Source organism: Herpailurus yagouaroundi, unplaced genomic scaffold, assembly GCF_014898765.1.
Source record: "Herpailurus yagouaroundi ecotype Mexico unplaced genomic scaffold, PumYag 189, whole genome shotgun sequence".
Lineage (NCBI taxonomy): Eukaryota > Metazoa > Chordata > Mammalia > Carnivora > Felidae > Herpailurus > Herpailurus yagouaroundi.
Genome location: NW_024412420.1, coordinates 12,588,935 through 12,613,415, shown reverse-complemented (window position 1 = coordinate 12,613,415; position 24,481 = coordinate 12,588,935). Strand labels below are relative to the sequence as shown.

The following is a 24,481-nucleotide window of genomic DNA, read 5'->3' as shown; positions in this document are numbered from 1 at the left end:
TGGCCTGGGTGAGGCCACCCAACAAAGGCCCCCTTGTATAGGTCTGTTTGTTTGGGTAATAAATTTCCCTGAGCCACACTCCCTGGGGTGGAGTGGCCCAACAGCCTGCAAGCAACTGACCTGGAAGCTGCAGGACCACATTGTTTGGTTGCCACCTTGGTTTCTCCCTGTTCCCACCAAGAGCTCCAGAAATTTGTCCAATTTTTTCTAGTTCCCAACTCCTGGGGCTTGAGAAAGATCTGGACCTAATAGCACAGGGAGCACACTCTTTCCTCTTCCTTAAACAGAAACCGTGGGCTATGGTGGAGTTCTTTAATAAAGGGAAACCAATGTTAACTGAGCACCTACTATAGGACTATTTATGGGACACTTAATATTGGCCATTCCCATGAAATAGGTACTATAACAACCCTTTTTACAGAAGAGGAAACTGAGGTAGAGGTTCAGAGAACTTTTTTTTTTAATTTTCCCCAAATCACCATTTTTACTAAGCTATGGAGTGAGAATTTGAATCCTGATCCCAAACCAAACCCCTGCGATTTGGGGGTCAGTCTCCAAAGGTCTCCTCCACTCTCTTAGAGCCCCTGATGGTCTCTCTGTTGACCAGAAGTAACTGACCACTGAGTTGAAAATAGCCCCTCCCTTTGCTATATTTTCACATTGGGGACCCTTCCTTTGAAAAAGAAAAAAAAAAGAAAAAAGAAAAGAAAAGAAAAGAAAGAAAAAGAAAGAAAGAAAGAGAAAAGAAAGAAAAAGAGAGAAAGAAAGGAAGGAAGGAAGAAAGAAGAGAAAGAAAGAAAGAAAGAAAGAAAGAAAGAAAGAAAGAGAAGAAAGAAAGAAAGAAAGAAAGAAAGAAAGAAAGAAAGAAAGAAAGAAAGAAAAGATTTTATTTTTAAGTAATCTCTACACCCAACCTGGGGCTCAAACTTACAACCTGGAGATCAAGAGTCACATGCTCTACCAACCAGCCAGGTGACCCCTGGGGATCCTTTCTGATGCTTGATAGGAACACTTTGAGCACAAAGTTCTACTTTACTTACACGAAGGGAGTAAAGGCATTAGAAATGGGCCTCAGTAAATGTAAGACAAAAGCATAAATAGGTTCTCTGCTTTTGCATCATCGTTTATTACAAAGAGAAACCTACAATTACCTTTTTTAAGCAAAATTCAAGGCTCCAGGACTCATCTCTGGGGCCTGTCCCTCTTAAATACTAGTAGGAGAAGGGGAGAAGAGAGTTAGCTGCTCTTAGCTCCTACCAACGCTCCCTACCCCCTCCCCGAGTGCAGCGCCCTTTGAGGATGTGTGCGGGGAGCCATGGGGTCCCTCACCTGGCCTTCTGCAGCACCACCCAGCGTCCTTCTCTCCCCGCACACCTGTGCACCAAGTTCCAGGAAGCTTCCTTCTTGTGATGGAAAGTGAGCTCAAGTTCAGGGTCTCCACCTCCTCCAGCTCCAGGAAACCACCCCATCGTGTGGCTTCTGGAAAATTCACTCTCAGAATTGGTCCAGCGAACAGTTACAGGTAGAGAAGGTAGAGGGAGCAACTGAAACTCACCCTTGACCCTGTGCCCCTGGAGGAAGTGAAGTCTGTCCGCTCCCTCTCTCCATTTCTTGCCATGCCCACCTCCCTGCTGGCACCGCCACAGCGAGGAGGGCCGTCCTTCCTGGGTGGGGCTCTCATCCTCGGACTGGAGTGCTTCTGTATGTGCTGGGGGACGTGGGAGTACCCTGGGATCTCCCAGGCCTTCCAGAAAGCTGGGGTATATAAATACAAACCTAAAACCAGACATTTCCTGCCAGCAGGCATCAGCTGCCCCCACGGCTTCAGCTGTGGCCAAGGAGGCCAGCGTGGCAAGCTCCTGTCTCAGATCCGGCTGACGGCAGGAGTGGGGAGGTGCTAGCATCCTCCTTGGCCCCCTTCACTGTCCTTTGTCTTCCCTGTCATCAAAGAGGTTGGGGTTCTCTGCCAACGTGGCTCGGACTTTCTTCTTCTCCTTGAAGCGGCCCGAATTGGAGACTTTGACATGCTTGCCCTTTGTGTTCTTGTCCACAATCTTCTCCAGGCGGGTGTTAAAGTTGCCGTCGGGGCCTCCGCCCTCGGGCCCAGGGGGCTCTGCGCTGCCCTCTGTTTGGGCATAGGTGTCGGGGATCTCATAGAGCACCTTGGGTGTGGATTTCTTTTTCCGCAAGAAGGTCAGCTTCCACCAGCCCACTTCGGTCATGGCGTTCCCCGAGCCAAGGGTGGGGCTTTCTGCAAGAGTAGGGTGGGACAGTGAGAGGAGGCAGTGGGGGAGCAGGGGGGTACCTCGGAGCAGCCCTCTCTAAACTCCTAATCGTGGGCTATTTCAATAGTCCAGGCCTGAAAGAATTGAAGGTGAAGCTGAATGAACCCAGGAAGAGAGGGGAGAGAGGGGCCTGGGGAAGGGGCAGCCAAGTGGACATCAACAGGCCAAGGGGCCGCGGGACAGCCACATACTTTTGCCATGCAGGGTTGTAGGGAGCTTTGAGATTCCAGGCCCCTCAGGGCTGCAGGGAGGTGAACGGCTTGCCTGGGTCACCCAGCACCCAGGCCACTGACACCCTTCCCAATTTCTTCCCACTAGGCCACCAGGCCCTGCCGCCAGGAGCCGGCAGGTGGTTGGCTGGTATCAGATGGGTAGAAACACCCTGTGCATTTTGTTTAGTATTCATTATAAAATAAATAGGACTTACAATTTTGAGAGTAATTTGGACTTCCCAGTGGGGACCAGCAGGAGTGAAGGAGCCATTGCATTTTTCCTGAGCGGGAGGAAGCTCAGGCCAGGAGTGGGAAGTCCCAGGGACTGTACTAGCCTGTGACCTCTAGCAAGTTACTTCTCTGGCCCTCAGAGTCCTCAGCTGTCCCTTCCAGCCCTAACATTTAGCTCTAACGTTAATCCCTGCCCACGGAGGGAGGCATGCTTTGCAAAGTAAAACATGGTAACGTTAGTAATTATCGAGGAATGGTTCCTTTCCCCACCTAGCTTCCATGAGGACAGGAGTTTGCAGGGGAGCCAAAAGCTTGGATATCTGGAAGGTTTGGTGAGGCCACAAGGTCCACATGAGATACTGTTTAGACCAGGCTGGACCCTCCATAAGGTACCCAACAGAGGTGGGGCTTGGAGGCTAGAATCCAGGCATCCCCGCTGACAAGCAGTGCGTCCTGGCTTGGCCTCATCTTCTACTAATTTCCACACAGATGCTGTCTGAGCTAGTACGTGTTCTGGGAGATGAGGTTTCTTGGACATCGTTGCTGGTGGGGGACGGTGGGTGGAAGGTGGAAGAAAGAGACAGCAGACTGGAGGAATTCAGAGCAATGGAAGGGCAGGCATAGGGATGACAGATCAAGGCATCTGTGAGCCTGGAGAGGGTGGTGGTCTGGTTCTCAGGACTCTGCATGTGGCTGTGAAGGGTACTGGGGAGGAGCCAGTAGCCACAATACACCAGAAAGCTAGATGGTCAGGCAGCCCAAGCACAGGCAAATCTATCACCTCCTTTTTTTTTTTTAAGTTTATTTATTTATTTTGAGAGAGAGGAGGGGGAGAGAGAGAGCATGAGTAGGGTAGGGGCAGAGAGAGAAGGAGAAAGAATCCCAAGCAGGCTCGACGCTGTCAGCGCAGAACCCGAGGAGGGGCTCCAGCTCACAAACCGTGAGATCATCACCTGAGCCGAGATCGAGAGTCGGACACTTAACTGACGGAGCCATCCAGGCGCCCCGTATGTTACCTCCTTTTAAAAACCAATGGTCTTGGGGCACCTGGGTGGCGCAGTCGGTTAAGCGTCCGACTTCAGTCAGGTCATGATCTTGCGGTCTGTGAGTTCGAGCCCCGCGTCAGGCTCTGGGCTGATGGCTCAGAGCCTGGAGCCTGTTTCTGATTCTGTGTCTCCCTCTCTCTCTGCCCCTCCCCCGTTCATGCTCTGTCTCTCTCTGTCCCAAAAATAAATAAACGTTGAAAAAAAAAATTTTTTTAATAAAAAATAAAAAATAAAAAATAAATAAAAACCAATGGTCTTAGCTATATTCTCTAAAAAGACCAGAAAGAAGTATGACAAATGATTAATAGTGATTTTCTTTATGGAAAAGGAATTGGGGGTGTTTTCTCCCTGTATTGTTTCTGGTTTCCAGATCTTCCCTAATGAGCAAGGATTTTTTTTTTTTTTTTTTTTTTTTTTTTTTAAGTGGGAGAGCATATCAAATTTGGGAAAAACAAAAGCGGGATGCTGGTCTAGGCTTGGAATGGATTGAGTGTCCGCCTCCATGGCCCCTTGCTGCTGGTGCCCCCTGTCCCGCCATATACTCAGCCCCCCGCCCAGATCACATGCCTGATGGATTCCTTGCTACCTCTTTGGGAAGCAGATCCCACATTGCCAGCTCTGTCCCTCTAGCTGAGCTCAAGTAGCAAGAGAAGCCCAGGGGAGATCTTGTGCAGCTCCCACTTAGAAAGTGAAAGGGGATGAGAGTGGCCAGATAAATACTCTCAGGGCACCCTGGAGAGGTGAGTGCACAAAGGGGACAGCCTGAGAGGTTTGCTTTGGCAGCTTGCCCCCCACCTGGGCTTAGCACAATCTTGCACAGAACTTGGTGTTCCAGAATGGGTTTCTGGAAGGAGTTGTGGGGAGGGCACTTGCTTGGCCTGTGGGTGCCCAGTCGCCGCCTGGTCTAGGGCAAGGCCCGTGACCCCACCACCGCCCATCCGGGGTTGCCAAGGAACTCAGAGAGGGGTGGAGAATCCAACTCCTGAGCCGACGATAACCATCTGACTGCCCACCCCCTTGAGAGAAAGTGCTTCTGCCTGTGCCGGCTAAAATACACCTGCTTTAGGGGCACCTGGGTGGCTCAGTCGGTTGAGCATCCGACTTCGGCTCAGGTCATGATCTCCTGGTTCATGAACTCAAGCCCCACATTGGGCTCACTGCTGTCAGTGCAGAGCCTGCTTTGGATCCTCTGACTCCCTCTCTCTCTGGCCCTCCCCCACTCATGCTCTCCCTCTCAAAAATAAAAATTAAAGCAACATAAAAAAAAGACACCTGCTTTAGTGGGTGCTGCAAATCAGCATCCACGGGGCTTAACTCTCCCCGGAATGAAGGAAGTGACCGATCACGAGGAACCTTATCAGAAAACCATACAGAGAGACGGGAATAGACCTTGGACCCTGCCCTGGGACCTCCACCATGGCACCAAGTCATCAGGGCCCTTGTCTGCTGGCCTTGAACTCTGGGCTAAGATGCCTTTTGCTGTCCCTTCTGTCCGAGAGGACATAGAAGCACTGGTAAGAGATGTTTGCCCCTTTCAGCAAGACTGACGTATGAAAATCTAAACAGAAGAGATAAATTAGAGGACTGTTTATTTTACAAAATAACCAAACTATAAGATTATTTTAAGTGGTGAGTCACCCCAAGATGGTGTAAAATCTGATTTGCTTTCAATCAAAAAAGTGATGTGATATGGGGCACCTGGGTGGCTTAGTCGGTTGAGCGTCCAACTTCTGCTCAGGTCATGATCTCGCGGTTTGTGAGTTCGAGCCCCGCGTCGGGCTCTGTGCTGACAGCTCGGAGCCTGGAGCCTGCTGCGGATTCTGTCTCCCTCTCTCTCTGCCCCTCCCCCACTCATGCTCTGTCTCTCTCTCTCTCTCTCAAAAATAAATAAACATAAAAAAAGTGATGTGATATCGAAAGCTATCAAACATCAGAAAGAGTGATATACTTACAGCCACATGCCCACACCAAATCACAGAAGGTCAGAGGAAACGGGGGGCAGGGGGTGTCCTTGGGTTTTCAAGCAGACCCAGCATTTGGTGACATGTGCTGGGGCCATGCGGTCTGCATGCGCAGGGCCCTTAGCTGGCCAAACTGAGGGCTGGGCCCTCGCCCTGGGGCCCTGCAATCCATGGGATGATAGAAATCAACCCCTGAGGACGCGAGTTAGCTACATCTCCACTGTTTGCACAGCTTTGGAGCCCACAAAGGGCCTCACAGGATAGCCTGCCACCACCCCCCACCCTGCCTATGACAGCCAGCACCCTGGTGGGCATGTGGCCACCTAGGACAAGCCCCACCACTCTAGCTGAGTTCCATGAACTGTTCCAAGGGCCTTGTCCAGACTGAACCAGGCCCCTTCTGAGCTGGGACAAGTTAACCATTGACAGTGTTGGGGGTGGAGGAGTGGAGGGGACTTGAGGAAGTGAGTCAGCTTCTATGCTTGAAGACAAAACCCAGAACCCCCCAGCCCCTATCCCTCTGCAGAACCCCTGATGCCATTTGTGCACTCTGGGTAAGACTGGGCTACCCTGGATAGGAACGGAGAGATGTTCCTACCAGACGGCCAGAAACATCCTCCAGGCTGGTGGTGGGGGTGGGTAGGCTCCAGCTTAGTAAGAGTTAATACAGAACTGCTCTGGAGGGAAACTTTCCCAGAAAGAGCTCTGCTGGAGGCCTGGATTAACTCCAAGAGCCAGTGGGATGAGTCTTGAGTGCTGCCTGCCCACCTAGGGGAGAGATGGGAACCAGCCCGCCTGGGTTCCCCCTCCCAGTTAGTCTTGTCAGCCATGGAAGTGGAACGGAGTGCCCTGATGGGGCTCTGTGCCTTGGTTTCCCCACCCCCTCACCCTCTGCCTGTACCTGTAATCCTGGCTGCTCCGGGCTGGAGGTGAGACCTTCCTTAGAGAAGGAGCTGAGCGTGGCAGCTGCCCGGGAGGGAGACTGGAGGAGGTAGGGGTGCCTCCAGGGTGCCACGCCAGGCAAGGCTCAGGCCAGGCGAGCTGGGTAGGAGCAGCTGGACGGCAGGTGCAAGAGAAACAGGTGCAGGAGCGGGTACCTGCTCCGCTGCGGCTCCAGGAGTCAAGGTGAACCTGAAACCCAGCCCCTCCCGGCTAAGTAAACAGAAGCAGAGGCCGGATCAGGCTGATGAATATTCATTACCCCAGAAATCCAATCCCAGTGCCCCTGCACCCACCCAGAAGTCAGGGTCCTCCGGGGATCGCCTAGGCAGGAAGAGGAAACCCCAAGGGAAGTCTGGGGCAGGAGGAACAAGGGAGCCTCTCTCCTCAGTTTCCCCACCCTCGTGGGCCTGGCTGCACCCCCCCGCGGTAGCCAAGGTCACCCTCACCCATTTCATGCCCCAAAGAGGGTCGGACCCTCTCCATCACGGACCACACCTGGACGTGGCCCCAGGCACAACCGGGAAAGGGTTAAGCGCCGCCGTTGTTCCCCGTTGGCCGGGTGGGACGTGGGACGGGGTGCACCCTAGCTCCTTTGAACTCCGGAGTCGAAACCAGTCCCTGGTTAAACTGGTTGGCAGACCGGTTCCCAGGCTGTCCGCTCCACCCCAAAGCTCAATGCTCCTCAGGCGGGCACTGGGTGGGGGGCTGCGGTTCCCTCTTTGCCTGAAGGGCCCCTCCTCAGGGTGGGGGGTGGTCACTGGCCCCACCTTGGGCCAGGCTCTCCAGACCCACCCACCCTCAGACATCTCCATCGCTTAGAGGTAGGCTTCAGGGGCTGTGAAATCAGATGCCGAGTTCCACGTGCGTGGGCAGAGCGGCATTTGATTTTCTGATACTGGATCATGCTCCTATTGTACTCTGCAAAGTACCACTTCATGCCCCTTCCTCCAAACTTCCAGGGGTCCATTGCACGGGCTTTTGGTGGATGTTATAAAGGGGGTAACACCTGGGGCCAGCTTTCTGGGAAGGAGGAGAGACGGGGCTGTGGCGAGGCTGGAAGAGAGGGAAAGGCGAGAAGGCAGAGCTTGCTCGGGCAGGGGGCGACATCCTCACGGATGCCCTCACTGACCCACCCCCTCCTGCAAACCTGCATTAGCCAAGGTGGTGCGCAGCGTTCACCCAGGGCTGCTTTCGCATCAGGCTCCGAGCCTTGGAGCAGGTTATTTTGCTGCCCCCCTCAGGTGGCCCGTCTGTGCTGGCATTCTCTCCCCTAGGACAGGCATCGCTGGAGAGCGAGGAACATCCCCTGTGTGTTCAGTGTCCTTGCAGCTGTGTGTCCCAGTGCGGCCTGGCTTAGATGCCCAATTCACCCACCCAGCTCCTTCCTCCAGGGTCTGAGTGTGTGCCAGGCTCTGAGCCAACTACTGGGCAGAGAAAAGGCAGACGATCCCCCTTTCCTTGGGCTCCTAATCCCCTCAACCAACTCCCAAACTAACCACCTCTCACATCTGCCCTACCATTTCCAACCCTGTTTCTACTTGGTTCAACTTCTCATGGCCTTGTGAGTTCATATTCTCCTCCTTCCTCAACAGCCCCCCTACCTCTAGGCCTCAAGTGGACAGTCCTTCAAAGGCCCCCCTTGGCCCATAGTGGAACCCACTTGGCCCGGCCCTCTTAGGATGGGCCTCTGCAGCTTCCTCTCCCAACGTGCCATAAATCCTCTCACTAGTTCCTTTCTCTGCCTACCTTCCTGGCCAAAGAAGCTGGGATTAGGAGTGCGTGCTGTGTCCCTGCTCGGGAATGACCTCCTGTGTAAACTAAGACAAACTTGGGGGGCCTGGGTGGCTCAGTCTGTTTGTTAAGTGCTGACTTCAGCTCAGGTCATGATCTTGCAGTTCGTGAGTTTGAGCCCTGTGCTGGGCTCTGTGCTGATGGCTCAGAGCCTGGAGCCTGCTTTGGATTCTGTGTCTCCGTCTCTCTCTGCCCCTCCCCTGCTTGTGCTCTGTCTCTATCTCTCCAAAAAAATGAATAAACGTTAAAAAAAATGTTTAAACCAAGATAAACCCCTATTCATCCCTCAAGGCCTGAATTAATTATTACACCTCCTATGCCACCAGGAACTTTTTTATTCCTTCAGAGTTTGCTCATATGCTATTTAACATGATATATACCATGATTGATCATATGGGTGTATGTACATACATATATACATATATAGTATTGTAATGATCTATTCATGTATTTGGCTCCCTTAGAGAATTTTATCTCCTTGAACCAAGAATTATCTGCCACAGATTCAGACCTGACATAGTAGGGACTTAATACAAGCTTTAAAACGCAAATGAGAAATAGAAGTCTTGTCTTTACCCTAAGAAATTCTTAACCTAGCTTGTTTGCCTTTTTCCCACAGTCCCTGGGTCAGGCAAATGTGAGACAAAGCCCATGTGATTTCAGCTACAGCAGGCTTGCTGTTAATTATCATCTTCCCAGGGGTTTATGTGAACTTAGGATATTATTTTGCAAGGTCCGCCTGCCTCTAGTAAGAAGTCTACTTCTTGGGGTGCTGGCTGGCTTGGTTGGTGGAGTGTGCGACTCTTGATCTCGGGGTTGTGGGCTTGAGCCCCACACTGGGTGTGGAGATTACTTGAAAATAAAATCTTATAAGGGCACCTGGATGGCTCAGTCAGTTGAGCATCTGACTCTTGATTTTGGCTCAGGTCATGATCCCAGAGTCATGGGATCGAGCCCAGAGTCAGGCTCCACACTTGGCATGGAGCCTGCTTGAGATTCTCTCTCACTCCCTCTGCTCCTCTCCCCCACTCACGTGTGCTCTCTAAAATAAATAAAATGAAAAAATAAAAATCTTATTTTTTAATTTTTAAAAAACATTTTTAATGTTTATTTTTTTGAGAGAAAGAGAGAGAGACAGAGCATGAGCAGAGAAGGGGCAGAGAGAGAGACACACACATAGAATCTGAAGCAGGCTCCAGGCTCTAAGCTATCAGCACAGAACCTGACGCGGGGCTTGAACTCAAAAACCACGAGATCGTGACCTGAGCCGAAGTTGGATGCTTAACCGACTGAGCCACCCAGGAGCCCCTAAAAATACAAATCTTTAAAAAAATAATATAGCTGTCCCAGGAAGGTGCCCACAGCTTTCTAGATCCATCACTTTCTCTGAAAGCCCCATCTCTTTGAGAATGGACATCCCATCTAGAAGAGAACAGAAGAGGCTAAACACTCATCCCAGCTCAAGTGTTGGGAAGACACTGGAGGGTCAATGAGATGGTCACTACCTGGGGTACAGCAACCAAGGGTCAGGGCACCATTTCCATCTTTATTAGAAGGGGCTCCTCCTGGAAGCACTCCTGCCCACACTCCCTGACTCCAAACTCCAGAACTTTCTGATGCCTGGGACCTGGGGAGGGTGGGTGCAGAATCCTGTTCTCTGATTCCCACACTGCAGAAGGAGCCCGAATGAGAACTGCAGTGGGCAGGATTTGGTGGATGCCCACCTGTGGCCGGCCCCTGGAGAACACCACCAGAACCAGGTGCGGGCCGTGGAGTCTCTGGCCCACTCTCCAGACAGGGACCAGCCTGGGAAATCAGGCCCCACCCTTGGCCTTTAGGAGATTTATTTCTGGGAGGAGCTGGGCTGGGAGGGGAGTTTGAGATAAGGCTATAAACTATGAATATTTTCTAAACAGGCCACTTTATTGCTTTATGGTGTTTTTTTTTTTTAACCTTTAAATGCACCTCCCTAAAACCAAGTTCAAGTATAATATTCCACATACAAACATGCAACGTGCACGTTTTCAGAAATTTGCCCTTGTTGAGTGAAGGAAGTAAAATACACCTAGGGAGCCCCAAGGATCTTGGGGCCCTATTGTGGCACGAAGACACAGGGACCATTGGGTTACAGTTGCAAGCAGTTCAGGGGGCCTGATTCTAAGTCCTGAGCTGCGGAAGGAGAGATGGAGAAAAGAGCTGGAGAACGTGTAACCCTCCCCACTCCAGACCCAGTGACCCCAGTCCCTACTCATTACTAAATGGCTGCCTGCACATGTCACACCTCTTATTCCTTTCTTTACAAGCAGCCAATAAGCACCTGATTTCAATGTCAGGTATCATGCAGCTGGGGTTACCCAGATGAACAAGCCTGTCCTCGCTGCCCACAAGGTGCTCACAGATGATGTTCGGAGGCAAACTAAAGAAAAACTAGTCTCCGGGGCTTTTAGCCCAGCAGGCAGACACACACACACACACACACACACACACACACACACACACACACACACAGCATGGCTGTGAGCAAACACACAGAAAACACGGACCATATAGTAATAAACATATGGTGGATAAAAGAAATGGATTATTTGAATGTCAAGGGTAAGCCTTCTTTTTATGGCTATTGCAGGAAGATAAGTAATAGGTGTTCTTGCCCAGAATGAGGTGTGGTAAGAAGGAACTTTGGAAAGGGGCAGGGACCGCAAGGGTGGGGGTTCCAAGCTTCTGGCACAACAACTGGGGGAAAAGGTGGGAATCAAGCCAAAGCGGAGGGAGAAAGAGACCCGGGGCTGAGATGGCCAAGCAGAGTGAATGGGGTAGGCAGGGCCTCGGGAGAAGCCACATCCCACGGAGAGCAAGAATGCAAGCTGGGGAGCCAGACAGGCCTGGGTTTGAATCGCAGCCCCACCAACTACCAGCTGTGTGAACTCGGACAAGTTACTTAACTAAGCAAGATCTGGCTAATAATAGTACCCACATTATAAGGTTGTTGGAAGGATCAAGTTAGATAAAGGCTTGTAAAACATCTACACTGTCACGTGGCACACGGTTATCACTTAATAAGAAAGCTAACAACAACAACAAAGGGTAGTCAAGCAGCCTGCCTGCAGGCCGCCCCGGGGCTCCGTGCTTTCCTGTCCAAAGCTGGCACAGGCCTGCTATGCCCTTCTCCACCTCCCCAGTGTCCCATCTGCTAAATCCTCAGAGGATCACGAGGATCACAGTGAGGCATCCCACATGCCACCTTCCGACCGCTGGCAGCCCCCAGGACCCGATGCCCCGGATGCCAGACCACATATGTGCTTCTCTGCCCATAGGCCCCGAGGTTCTCTGTGGCCTTTGGAAAAGGACAAACACTGCAGAATGCCGCCCCAAACCCACACTCCTGTGCTGTCTAGGGCAGCCACCCTGAGCTGAGGCCAGCGGCCGGGCAGAACTATTCTCAAACATCCTTCTGTTCCACATGAGTCACCCCGGGGAGCTGTGGGTGGGGTGAAATGCTGGTGGTCTCTGCCTCCACCAACTCACCCTGTCCTGCTGTGCCCCACCTGTTGGTTCAAGGAGGAGATGCACCTTGAGGGTGGGGCAGGGCCATGCTTCTTGGGGTGTCCCAGGGAGCCAGGAACACATAGTTGGAGCCCAGTAAGTGTTTGTTTAATCATGGGGGGGAGTCCCAGCAATTCTTACAGCCTGAGTCAGGACTCTGAGATGGGAGCCAAATTCCCATGAGAGAGCCCTGAAGAGGCCCTTAGTTCTGCCCAGTGAGCTATATCCAGGGAAATCTTTCAATCCATGTTGGAATAATGATGATTAGGGGCACCTGGGTGGCTCAGTTGGTTAAGAGTCCAACTTCGGCTCAGGGCATGACCTCCTGATTCCTGAGTTCGAGCCCCTCATCAGGCTCTGTGTTGACAGTGCAAAGCCTGCTTGGGATTCTCTCTGTGTCCACCTCTCTCTCCCCCTCCCCTGCTCTCTCTCTTTCTCTCACAAATAAACAAATAACTTAAAAAAAATTTTTTAAATTAATGACGATTAATGTTTCACACACAGACACAGTCTTCAAAGCATGAGAGATATATTAAAGCATGTTGTAAAATGCAAAGTGTTATATACGTCTAGTATGTTTATTTATGTAAGCCTATAAACAGAAATACCAAGATAGTCAAGATAGGTGCTAGCTCCATGTTAAGGAAACTGGCTGGCAGAGAGGTTATGGAAATAGTCCAAGATCTCCCTGGATGGAAATCTAGGTCTTCTTGTTGCTATAGCACACCACACAGTTCAAGAACAAATTTTTCTGAGCCCCAAGTGCTGTGCTGGGGCAGAAACGGGGTGGGGTGGGGGTGGTCCTTTCCAAAGAACCAGCCAGAGCCTCCTGGAGGAGCTAACATCCTGGAAGGGGAGGGGCCCCAAATGGCACACCCAGCCCTGTGAGGTCCCTGGTAATCTATCCTGGGCCCACCCAGTCTCTTCCTCACTCTACCCACCTCTTGCCCAATCTCATGCCTTCCCTCAGCCTCAGCCAGCATGTGAACTTCAGATCAGTCAGCTTGTGGCTCTCCAAAGCTGCACCCTTAGCCCCAGGGCTCCCCCTGAACTCCAAAGCTATAGACCCAAGTGTCTCTTGCACACTTTTTTTTACATGGGGGCCTCCCAGCACCACTAACCTGGTAAGTTCAAAGCCAAGAACCCCGCCTCCCCAATACCTGGTCAGCATCCTGCATCCCTGTCTCAGATGGTGGCACTCCTAATCCAGCCACTTTACATGTCATCCTTGCTGTCTATCTCCCCCACCCACACACCCACTTGATGGCCAAGTTCTGTCCATTTCCCTCCAAAACATCTCTCAAATCCAGCCCTTCCCCTCCTCCTCATGCCTTGTCCCAGGTCACTGACCTCTGCATGATAACTTCCAGATAGTCTCCCTGTCTCCAGCCTTATCTCCCACGAAACCATCCTCCTTGCAGTTGATTTGAACAGGTCCCTCCCTGCTTCAAAACCCTTCAAACCCTCCAGTGGTTCCTCTCTGTCAGCGGAGGTAAAGTCCAAGTTCCCTAATGAGGCTCCTCCCTATGATATGACCTTTCCACTTTTACGGCTCTTCTCTGGCCACTCCTTGCCACAAACCTTTTACTGCACAGAGGCTGGCCTGCCTTCCCGGCCGCCTTCATGAGTGTGAGACCTGATGCAGGGCCCCTCATGAAATTCTTCAACTTTTTAACAAGGGGCCCTACATTTTCATTTCTCCTGGACCCCACCAATTATGTTGCCAGTCCTGCCTGCCTGTTGTTCCTTGCACCCCTCTTGCAGTTTGTGGCCTCCATAGCTTTGTCTGGACGGTCTCCTCCACCCGGAACACCTCTCCCCACAGGCCCCTCTTTGTGTAGCCCTTCCTTTAAGATTCAATTGAGGTGTTCTCTTTGGAATGCCTCCCTTGACCCTCCTTCCACCCCTTTCCTGTCCTAATCACACAACACATAGCAGGTGCTCAACACATGTCTATCAGATAAATTGAATGGGAAGGTAAAGTGTGACAAGTGCCACAAGTGTGCGACGAACAGTAAAGCCAGGCAAGGCAGGAAGAAGGCATTTCTAACGGCTTACAAGGCTCCAGGGTCGGCGCTAGGACCCTGTCTGCAAGCACAGTAATGCCTGCACCGTAAACCCCGCGCCCACCTGGCCGGAAGCTGCCCGGACCAACTCTCCGGCGCCGTCTGCCGCGATTTCGCAGCCCCTGCAGCCTTTTCTCGGCGTCCCCGCCCTTCTCCAGCTCTGAGCCCGCCTCGCGTCTCCCATTGGCTGTCTTCGGTTCTCCCGCCCCTCCCGGGCTCAGCCATTCGGAGCCCCGAGGTGGGTGGGGCTTGTGGCCAGGGGTGGAGCGCGCGCCCCGATTGGCTCGGAGGAAGATGGCGACGTGGCCCGAGGAGGTCCGACCGTGCTAAAACTGAGGCTCGGCCAGGCCTGCGCCGGATTGGTTGTAGGTGGGGCTGACTTAGGTCGCCGGCCGGAAGCGGAAGTGGAGGAAAGATGCAGGTGTGGAGACAGGAGCTGGGGGAATGGGGCACTGGTCCGTCACCCCTGGACTGAGCTCAACCCATCGGTCCCAGGCCCGCTTCTCCGGCCTCCCTCCCGGGTTCGGCCCTCCCCGGCCCAACATTCTGGCCCCTCACGGTGGCGGTTGGGCCCCGGCAATAAGCGCGCGGGTGGCACGCCCCCTCCCCGCGCTCAAGCCCCGTTTCTCGCTGTGTTTCCCGCCAGGACCATCAGCACGTGCCCATCGACATCCAGACCAGCAAGCTGCTCGGTAGGAGGGGACGCCCCGCGCAACCGCTGTCAGGGGGAAGCCTGGCCCATTGTCTCCTGTTGCCAACAGCTGGGAGCCGTGACGCCCCAAGGCCCCTGACCACTCGCCCTGTTCTATGCCCTCTGCGGTGGCTACCTGCCAGCGCTAGGAAGAGCGGGAAGGAACCATTCTTAGTCTGTACTTGACCTGCGTCTTCTACTAACACGTCATTCCTAACACGTGTTGTAAGGTCATTCAGGCATCAAGAGAGTAGTGGCTTACTTTAAAGACGGTCAGCTACTAAGCAGTAGATCCGAAATTGGAACTTAAGTTTGTCAGCCCCCAGGGTCGATGCTTTTTGTATGAAAAAAAAAAAAAAACTTACTTTCCTTTCGTTTTAATTCTTTTTAAAAATTTTTTAATTGTTTTTGAAGGAGAGAGAGACAGAGCATGAGCGGGGCGGGAGAGCAGAGAGAGAGAGAGAGAGGGAGACACAGAATTCGAAGCAGGCTCCAGGCTCTGAGCTGTCAGCACAGAGACTGATGTGGGGCTTGAACTCACGAAACTGTGAGATCATGACCTGAGCCGAAGTCGGATGCTTAGCCGACTGAGCCACCCAGGCACCCCTACCTTCCTTTCATTTTAAAAGCTTCCATCTCCGCTTGATTTTAGGAGGAAGAGAGACAGAGATCCAATTGGGAATAAAGACCTTTTAGTGGCCAGGCCATCTCCCTGCTGCCAGTATCTGATCTCTATACCTCCTCAGTTCAGAGCCAGGCAAGGACCTCTTCATTATGACTTTTCCAGGGCGAGTGCACAGCTCCTGGATTTTAAAATGCTCATTGGATCAATTGATTTGATGCTAGTTTAGTCATTAAGATGACCTCTGTTTGACTACCTCGTCCCCTTCTAGTTCTATGACATCTACAGAATTTTTCTCTCTGAAGATTTTAGAGGAATACAGCAGAAACAGTGTAAGTGATAGCTAGCGTGGGACCCCAATGTTTGGCTAGTTGGCAGGTGTATTAACAAAGGCAAGGTTCTGGACTCACCATTGTGGACCATTCGGTCAGTTCTGTGCAGTGGCCACTTGATGGAGCTTCTTTAGTGTCCTTTCACATTTGTCCCAGTTCTGCAGCACCTGTGCACTCTTGCTGTATGAGCTTGGCACTGGTCATGGGAAGGACCAATGGAACAGCAACCATTCATTCAGAGTTGGCTCTACCAGGTGCTGTTTTAAGCACTTGACATTGTAAAAATGATTTTTACTAGGATTTATCGAGTCCTTGCCATGTGCTAGGCACGGTGCCCCATGTTTTACTTTTATTCCCTCTTGTGTCCAGTACCGTATTATCCTCATCTTACATGTGGGGAAACCAAGGCACAGAAAGGTTAAGAGATTTGCCTAAGCAAATTGATAATCAGAAGCCAGGACCATGTGATCGCAAAGCCTAGCTCTTAGTGCTCTCCTCCTGAGGAAATGTACATGGCTCTCATCCCCCTACCCGCTCTACTAAAAACACAAATCTGGGCTCAGATTCCAGGAGGTCAGTCATATTGGTATTCTCGTGGTGCCAGGTGTTACCTAGTCTGCAGGGCGCTGTAGGTATTAGGGGCTTTGCAGTTGTTCATTCATCCGGTACTTGGCATAATCATCTTGTATTTTCCATTGTCACGGTTAATCCCAGCCCTGAGGAAGTGGAAGTTGAAAAGCATCCTCTGTCAGTAAGAAAGATATAATTACTCATGGAAGCAAAAATATTATGGAGAATTTAGAGCGGTCAAAAGTGGCACTTTGATGTCAGGACTAATTCACAGTTTTTCTTTATCCCTGCACGGAGGCAGTTGCTCTATAAAAGTCACACTGCGATGAAGTCAGGTTGCTGGAGTCTGTTTAACGCCAAGGGTCCCTTTGAGGCTCTCTTTATTCCCATCTTCCCGTGATCCCCCACACTTTAACCAATATGAACACAACTTTTAGCCAGTGTCTTAGCGTATTTCACTTGAATTAGTGACGGCGTTTTGGCTGTCATGAGTGGGAATGCTATGATTTGGGTGTTTCTCACATAGACTGGCTGGTCGACAGACGACACTGCAATCTGAAATGGCAGAGTCTGGTGTTGACCATCCGAGAGAAGATCAATGCTGCCATCCAGGACATGCCAGAGAGCGAGGAGATCGCCCAGCTGCTCTCTGGATCCTGTGAGTGATTTGGGACTACATTACCGGAGCCCCGTCTTTCCTGGAGCACTGTATATCAGCCAACCTCCTCCCTTATTGTTTAGCTTTAGGACTAATCCCTAGAGAAAGATTTATTTGGGGGGGGGGGTACATGCTAGTTTCTTCCAACACACAATGGTGAAGGGGAAAGCTATGCATGCTAAGATTCCCAGCACATTCGTCAGTCAGCCATGTGCCCAGCATAGTGGGCAAGATACTATAATTCCCAGAGTCTTTGCTCTTCCTTGCTCTCTAGACATTCACTACTTCCACTGCCTAAGGATCGTGGACCTTCTCAAAGGCACCGAAGCCTCCACAAAAAATATTTTTGGCCGGTACTCTTCACAGCGAATGAAGGCAAGTGTGGCTGAAGCCGCTTAATGTGCAGCCAGACCCATCTGGTCTACAGGGTCAGAGCCTCTGGTCTCGCTGAGGGTCCGGTGGAGATGCCTGCATAGCATATTTCCTGAGCTTTATGTCCATCCCCAAAGTTTATACCAAAAGTAGATCCTACCCCTGGGTTTCCATTTTCAGGCCTGCTGCTTTGGGGAATGCTCATTGGCACCACGTTGTTAAAATGAAGTGGTCCAGCCAGCGTTATGTAGAAAGGCAAGGGGTTTGCGTCTGATGTGATGTGAAGGCTGGGGGAGCTTCCCCTGTGTGCGGCTTGAGCTGAGATGTGGCTGCCCGAGTGCTATTCTGGCTCACTTCCTATTTCCGTTCTTACCCAGGATTGGCAGGAGATCGTAGCCCTGTATGAGAAGGACAACATCTATCTAGGTAAAGTGGCCCAGCCTGGGAGGCTGGAGTCCAGGGGCAGCCCACTCCCAGAGTTCTGGGACACTAGGCTTCCAGGAGGCACAGTCCGTGTGGGGGATGAGGTTGGGGTATGAGTGTTTGCCAGGTGGGCCAAGAAATCCCCCAAAGAGTGTTGGGAGAAAGCAGAAGACCAGGCAAGTAGGGGGCCTTTGCCGGGCCTGACCAGGCAAGTATGTATAGACCCAACACCACTGACCTCTTGGTGACCACCTCCCCCCTCTTCTCCACTGGGCAGAGGAAGCATGGGTCATCGGGGGGCCATGTTGGATGCCTGAGAGTAATTACAGGGCCGATTGTACTTCGGGGTATGTTTCCCCCAAGTATTAATAATAATAATAGCTGATTCTTGCTGAGTATCTACTGAATGCCAGGAATCGTACTCCTGTTTCATGTGGATTCTGTTAGTCCTCATGGGAAATATTTTGGCCCCTATTTTACAGAGGAGGACTGGATTGGAGAGGATAAGGTGGCTGTGTGAGGTTCCACGGCTGGGAAGGGGAGGAACGGGGTGGGCGGTGGGGGGGGAGCCAAGCCGTGCTCTCCGCTTCCAGACCTCGGTGTATTTGTGCGTGTCCCGGGGGCAGGCTTGCCTTGTGGTGTGGGCGTCTGGGGTGAATTTCCTGGGCCCTTCGCAGTGGAACTCTCTAGCCTCCTGGTTCGGAATGTCAACTACGAGATCCCTTCGCTAAAGAAGCAGATCGCCAAATGCCAGCAGCTGCAGCAAGAATATAGTCGCAAGGAGGAGGAGGGCCAGGCAGGGGCCACCGAGATGCGAGAGCAGTTCTACCACTCATGCAAGCAGTACGGCATCACGGTGAGCAGGAGGGCTCCTGGGGCCTCTTGGCCTGAGCCCAGCTCCTTGGCTTCTGGGAAAGGTTCCCTTCTCGGCCCGGTTGCACCCTTCTTGGGCCAGTGTCTCACCCATCTCCAGTCTCCGGGCATTTTCTTTAACCCACTGGGCTCCGCTTCCCACCACTCCTGTCTTAGCCTCCCTCGTCCATCCTCTTTAGGGAGACAACGTCCGGAGAGAACTGCTGGCCCTGGTGAAGGACCTGCCGAGTCAGTTGGCTGAGATTGGGGCCGGGGCCCAGTCTCTGGGCGAAGCCATTGACCTCTACCAGGCCTGTGTGGGGTTTGTGTGTGAAAGGTAAAGGACCTCTTTCTCTCCAGCAGCGGGGACAGTTGACCTATTTTTCCTGCTGTCCTCTCTTCTCTGCTTGTGTTTTCGGACATGACATTTGAGTTTAATTTTACATACGTGAACCTGTGGAAGCCTTGCCCATCTGGCCGCAGGGCTCAGGGTGGCGCCCGGCGGGGGCTCTGTGAGTGGGCAGTGGAAGGGTCAGTCTGGTGCTCCGTTGCAGCCCCACAGAGCAGGTGCTGCCGATGCTGCGATTCGTGCAGAGGCGGGGAAACGCCACGGTGTACGAATGGAGGACGGGGACCGAGCCCTCTGTGGTGGAGCGGCCGCACCTCGAGGAGCCTCCTGAGCCGGTGGAAGAAGACGCGGTAAGATGATGAGCCAAGTGAGAGCTGCTTCCTCATCCCCCCACACAGCTCCACCCCTCCCCACCCCGCCCTGACTGAGTTCAGAGTCTCAGAAGGAAGAAAAGAAGAGACTATACATAGAAGGGTCCAGGGGGGCCCTGTTCCTTTAATTTTCCGGCCTCCTTGAGGCCAGAGTGTAGATAGATGAGCACTGAAGAGGCTCAGTGAGCCTGTTGGCTTTAATCTAGAAATCCTTCAGCCCCGTGAACTCTGAAGTTGGGCGGTCCTTTGGGGAGCGCGGAGCCCATTGCACTTGAACAGTGTGCCAGTGCCCCTTCCAGGGGCAGCCGAGGCCCCTGGGGAGGCAGGCCCCTTTGCTTTCACCCACTTTCTGTGAGCTAACACTTTTTTCCCCTTCTAGATTGACTGGGGTGACTTTGGGGTGGAGGTGGCTTCTGAAGGGATGGACTCTGGCATCTCTGCCCAGGCTGCCGAAATTGACTGGGGCATCTCCCTGGAATCGGACTCAAAGGTTAGGACGCTCTCACAGTCCATCCCTCTGAGAACTTTTCTGTGATCACTGCTTTGGTGATAAAAGAAGCGTTGTCTGTCTCTAAAGGCATTTCTTGAAGTCCATAGCTTTCAGACCAGATTGGCAGGGGGAGGCAGTTTCCACAGTGTCATAGCCCAGGTTTGACATTTTTCTCCTGGCATTTGGGGCAAGGTGTCAGGTACAGGCAGGTGGTAACTCTAAGCAGGGATGAGAGTGGCAGCATACATGGGCCCCCCTGCCATCTTTACCACCTATGTCAGGGCCGTAAGTCCTTCGTACAGTTGAAATGTATAGGCCTTGGACTTATCAAGGGCTTTGGTTTATCCCGGCTCCCTTTGCTGGGGAAGATTCTTGCAACCCTGCCAGGGTTCTTTGCTTTCTACCTAGGAAGCTGGGGGCGATGGGATAGACTGGGGAGACGATGCCGCTTTGCAGATCACAGTGCTAGAAGCTGGAACCCAGGGTAAGTGCAGCCCTCCCTGTAGCCCTGGCAGAAGTGAGTGCTCAAAAGCCAGCCACCCTGCCCCCCCCCCCCCCCCGCCACGTGTCTCTAGAAACAAAGAAGAAATGCACTTGCCAAGATTGGGCTTCTCACGCATTTAACTGCTTTCTCAAAATCTTGATGATGGCGTGAGTGTGGAGGAACATTGTAAGTCTGGAAGCTCTCAACTTTTGAGATCCCAAATATGGGTCCCCTTTCCTGGTGGGAGGTTCCTGGAGGGCTGCTGGACTTGGAGGTGTGACCTGACCCCCTGCCCACCGCTGGAGAGGATGCAGCAGCGATCTGAGCCGCTAGAGGGCGGTGCAGGATGAAACTTCGCGGCCTACCAGAGCAGAGGAGGCCTTTCCTGGCCCTGAACCCAGCTCTGCGGCCCCCCTCACAGACTGGCCGCCCGTAGTAGTGGCTGGTAGTAGTGTCCGGTTAGGGAAAGGGTAACCCTATCCCCCTGGGATGAGATCGATAGTAGCTTTAGGGCAGTGGGTTTGTGTCCATATTAACCCACCAGAACCTCTCGAACTTGAGGGTCTTTTCCTATGGTCCCCAGCGACTTTTATCACTTCTCTGTCTCTCCTCCTGGCAGCTCCAGAAGGTGTTGCTAAGGGCCCAGATGCCCTGACACTTCTTGAATACCCTGAGACCCGGAATCAGTTCATTGATGAGCTCATGGAGGTACCTTCGTCCTCTGGGAGGACGCTTCCTCTTTGTGTTAATCTCCGCCTGTTGCCTTCCCAGTGGACTGCTGGCTGGTGAGGTCCTCGTCAGAGTTCTTAGTCCTCACCTGTTCCCTTTTCTTTCTGCCCAGAGAGGCCCCTCTTAGCCTCCAGGACAGAGAAGGACAAAGGGATCAAGTTTCTAAGGTAGAATAAGAGTGACAAGACATGCGGCTGGTTCCCAGATTCTTCCCAGCCCTTTCTTAATCCAGGGCTTCTCAGATGTGGATTCCTGGTCCCTGAATTTCATTCCTCACAGAGAGAAAATACCTTCACTGGGGCAGAGAGAACCCGTTGAATCTGTGTGTCCTTAGTTATCCATACACTGGGAGGAAGGAGAGGTGTCCAGGGCTTGAGAGGGCCTGAGATAGGAGTAGGGGACAGAAGAATGACAGTGAGAGGCTGCCTCAAGGTCTCACATTATAGATCTTTTTTTTTTTTTTAGTGTTTTTTTTATTTTTGAGAAAGAGAGATAGAGTGTGAGCCGGGGAGGGACAGAGAGAAGAGAGAGACACAGAATCCGAAGCAGGCTCCAGGCTCTGAGCTGTCAGCACAGAGCTGGACATGGGGCTCGAACTCAGGCACCGTGAGATCCTGACCTGGCCGAAGTTGGACACTTAACTGACTGAGCCACCCAGGCGCCCCATCAAACTCTCACATTATAGTTGCTAAGTTTTTAGCAGTAAAAGTATTCAGAGGAAATAACACCTTCTCACCCAGAGTCCAACCCTCACGTCTCATTCTTGCGTTTTGAGCATCTGAGAACGTCTGAGTTCTCTTCTTGGTTTCAACCAGATCCTCTTCTGCCCTCAGCTCGAGATCTTCTTGACCCAGAGAGCCGTGGAGATGAGTGAGGAGGCAGACATCTTGTCCGTGAGCCAGTTCCAGCTGGCTCCCGCCATCCTGCAGGGCCAGACCAAAGCAAAGATGGTTACCATGGTGTCGGCGCTGCAGGATCTGATCGGCCGGCTCACCAGTCTTCGAATGCAACACCTGTTTATGATCCTGGCCTCACCAAGGTCTGGTTTCCCCCTTGACGTCGGGCTGTTCCGGAGCATGATGTGGGGCTCTGCCATCTTGAGCAGCCCCGACTCCTTGTGTTCCTCTTCTCCATGCCCCCCAGAGCTCTTCTCTGCCTCCCATAGCAGTGCTGTCACGGTTGGGATCAGGGGTTGTCTTGGGGCAAGATGGCTCTGCTTCCCAAGTAGGACAGGGGAGCTGGGAGCACTCTACCTCGCAAAGAAGGAGTTGAAGGGTGTGGAGGCTGAGAGGCCTGTTAGGGATTTGGTTTCCTGAGCCTCACCTTTCCCAGCAGCTGAATGGGGATGCTCGGGGTTGCTCGGCAGCACCCCTCACCTGAATACCCTGCACAGGTATGTGGACCGAGTGACTGAGTTTCTCCAGCAGAAGCTGAAGCAGTCCCAGCTTCTGGCTTTGAAGAAGGAGCTGATGGTGCAGAAGCAGCAGGAAGCGCTTCAGGAGCAGGCGGCCCTGGAGCCCAAGTTGGATCTGCTGCTGGAGAAGACCAAGGAGCTGCAGAAGCTGGTGAGACCGGAAAGGCAGACCTGCCAAGCAGGTGGGGGACCCCCAGTTTCTACACAGCAAGGCACCCCTGCCTCTCTGCTTCCCACCCACTTGGTACCTCTGTCTTTCAGATTGAAGCTGACATTTCCAAAAGGTACAGCGGGCGCCCCGTGAACCTGATGGGAACCTATCTGTGACAGCCCCCACATTCTACCTTCCCGGCTTCCCAGCCTTCAGGAAGAGGGGTGCGACAGCCAGGGCTGATGCGGCACGCCCTTCCTGGCCAGAGACCAAGTGATTGGAGGATGGAAGGCCGCATGAAGGAGCTGTCACCTAGATGGTGACCTTGACCCTCACTGTATGTTCTGGCAAGAAGCTATCTTGATTGGCCCTGTGGCCTGTCAGCCTGCAACCCCAGTTTCTGGTCCTTCTCATCATCTAGTTGGACTTAATAAAAGAGGAAGAGACTCTTGCTTCACCACTGACAGTTTCTGCTTCTCTGGGCCTTGAGTCAAGGCCATGCACCTGTTTGCCTGGGGTCCTTGATCGAGTGGGTTCCCTAGGCCATCAGCTGTTCCTGTGGAGCCCTGGGTTAGAGACTTTCCCTCTTTGCCTCTGGCGACAGGGAGGGCCCCAGATGAGCATCTACAAGTGGTTCAGCAAGCTCTGGGGTAGCTGAGTCTGCTGGGCCCCTTTCTCTCCATGGCCAGGCCAGACTGCCCCACTTGGGCCAGAAAGCCAAGGGGAACAGTCGAGTGGCAGCCTTGTTGGAGCCAGCGAAGCTGTATTTTCCTTTTAATCACAGCTCACCTCCAGGCAGGGGGAAAATGCGGTTTGGGGAGGAAGGGTCTGATAAACAAGGTGGAGACAGGAGTTGTCACCTTCACTAGCCGCCTGTCCACTTCCTGCCCGTAACTGCCCGCACTGTGATTGGGTAGAGCCCACCCCGGGATGGCGCCCCTCTCCCAAGCCACCTACCCATCCCCATTTCCCAGGAAGGGTAGGGGTTGGGGGTGGCCGGCAATTCGATTTTAATTTCATAGCAGAGCAGTTGATTCATGGCTCTTTGTCGCTGGCGTTGACTCCCGTAATGACTTTCCATCAAAATGAAAAGTGGAGTGACACCACTCATTATTCCTGCTGCTTGTTATCTCAGTTCTGGGGAGGGCCGCCCCCTCCCCGCTGCCTTTCAGCCGTCCCGGACAGTGAGTGATGGCCCCTATTAATCACCGACCCCGCGGACTCCGGCGGACACACGCTATCCGAAGGAGAGAGAGATAAGGCAGCATGAACTGCTCGAAGCCGCTCCTATCAATTAATGTCAGCCCGTCGCTTCCCCCCAATCTTTGCCTGTTCACCTCCTTTTGGAGGAAATGGGGGCTGGAATTAGTCTAGGAATTGGAAAAGGGAAAACACTGGTGTGGAATGTCGAGGTAAAACCGTCCTTAGGGTCGAAGGACACAGAGGGGACTGCGCGGGCTGCACCCTGCCCTCGGCCGCCGTGAAGGCGCCCGGCCTAGGGGGCTGTCTGCGTCTCTTCGTCCCTTTCCCTCTGAGAGGGTGGCCGCCAGCTCCTGCCCCACCTGTTCAGCTGCCGGCTGCACTGGCCTTCCGGCCTGCCTCTTGCAGCAGCCATCAGCTCACCGAGGCATGCCGCCCTCGCCCGCTCTCCTGTCCCTCGTCCAATCACCAGCTGCTACACAGACACTATTGCTTCCAGGCACCGCGAGGTAGGGAGAAGCCCTGTGGACCACGTGACTGCAGCAGGCTGGTTTGGGCCTCAAAAGCTCTTGCTCCTCGCCCTTCCAGAGGGGCACCTCGCCTGTCTTCTCTGCCCTGCCTGGGGCCAATGGCAGGAAGTCACACAGGCTGAGGTTTGGCCATCTTCGCAGGAGGGGAAGTGGGTTTAGATAGAAA

General features: G+C 52.8%; 2 protein-coding genes across 6 annotated transcripts; one reads left to right on the top strand and one right to left on the bottom strand.

Annotated features, from left to right (window-relative positions):
* Nucleotides 1–1,098: 1,098 nt before the first annotated feature.
* On the bottom strand, nt 1,099–7,148 carry PRR15L (proline rich 15 like). Of its 2 annotated transcripts, none has more exons than XM_040497303.1 (2): nt 6,637–7,148; nt 1,099–2,251 (listed from the first exon to the last, which is right to left on the bottom strand). In XM_040497303.1, exon 2 carries the CDS (start codon nt 2,220–2,222, stop codon nt 1,920–1,922), a length of 303 nt encoding a protein of 100 aa, XP_040353237.1. In that variant the 5' UTR covers nt 2,223–2,251; nt 6,637–7,148; the 3' UTR covers nt 1,099–1,919. The 2 variants fall into 2 exon arrangements, with proteins under 2 accessions (XP_040353237.1, XP_040353238.1); XM_040497304.1 differs by lacking the exon at nt 6,637–7,148 and adding an exon at nt 5,727–5,990.
* Nucleotides 7,149–14,381: 7,233 nt separating this feature from the next.
* On the top strand, nt 14,382–23,045 carry CDK5RAP3 (CDK5 regulatory subunit associated protein 3). 4 transcript variants are annotated; one of them, XM_040497300.1, is made up of 14 exons: nt 14,382–14,498; nt 14,724–14,769; nt 16,819–16,950; nt 17,225–17,325; nt 17,700–17,748; nt 18,423–18,601; nt 18,798–18,934; nt 19,152–19,296; nt 19,697–19,807; nt 20,216–20,291; nt 20,911–20,999; nt 21,854–22,059; nt 22,414–22,585; nt 22,696–23,045. In XM_040497300.1, exons 1-14 carry the CDS (start codon nt 14,493–14,495, stop codon nt 22,759–22,761), a joined length of 1,515 nt encoding a protein of 504 aa, XP_040353234.1. In that variant the 5' UTR covers nt 14,382–14,492; the 3' UTR covers nt 22,762–23,045. The 4 variants fall into 4 exon arrangements, with proteins under 4 accessions (XP_040353234.1, XP_040353235.1, XP_040353233.1 ...); XM_040497301.1 differs by lacking the exon at nt 17,700–17,748 and having other exon boundaries at nt 14,431–14,498; XM_040497299.1 differs by lacking the exons at nt 14,382–14,498; nt 17,700–17,748 and adding an exon at nt 14,505–14,636.
* The last annotated feature ends 1,436 nt before the right edge of the window (nt 23,046–24,481 follow it).

Excerpts from the sequence above, each read along its gene's own strand:
- PRR15L (XM_040497303.1), bottom strand. The coding sequence starts at position 2,222 with ATGACCGAAGTGGGCTGGTGGAAGCTGACCTTCTTGCGGAAAAAGAAA.
- CDK5RAP3 (XM_040497299.1), top strand. The coding sequence starts at position 14,522 with ATGGGGCACTGGTCCGTCACCCCTGGACTGAGCTCAACCCATCGGTCC. Across the intron at positions 17,326-18,422 it reads ACTCTTCACAGCGAATGAAG|TGGAACTCTCTAGCCTCCTG; the intron begins GCAAGTGTGGCT and ends GGCCCTTCGCAG. Across the intron at positions 19,297-19,696 it reads AGCCGGTGGAAGAAGACGCG|ATTGACTGGGGTGACTTTGG; the intron begins GTAAGATGATGA and ends TTCCCCTTCTAG.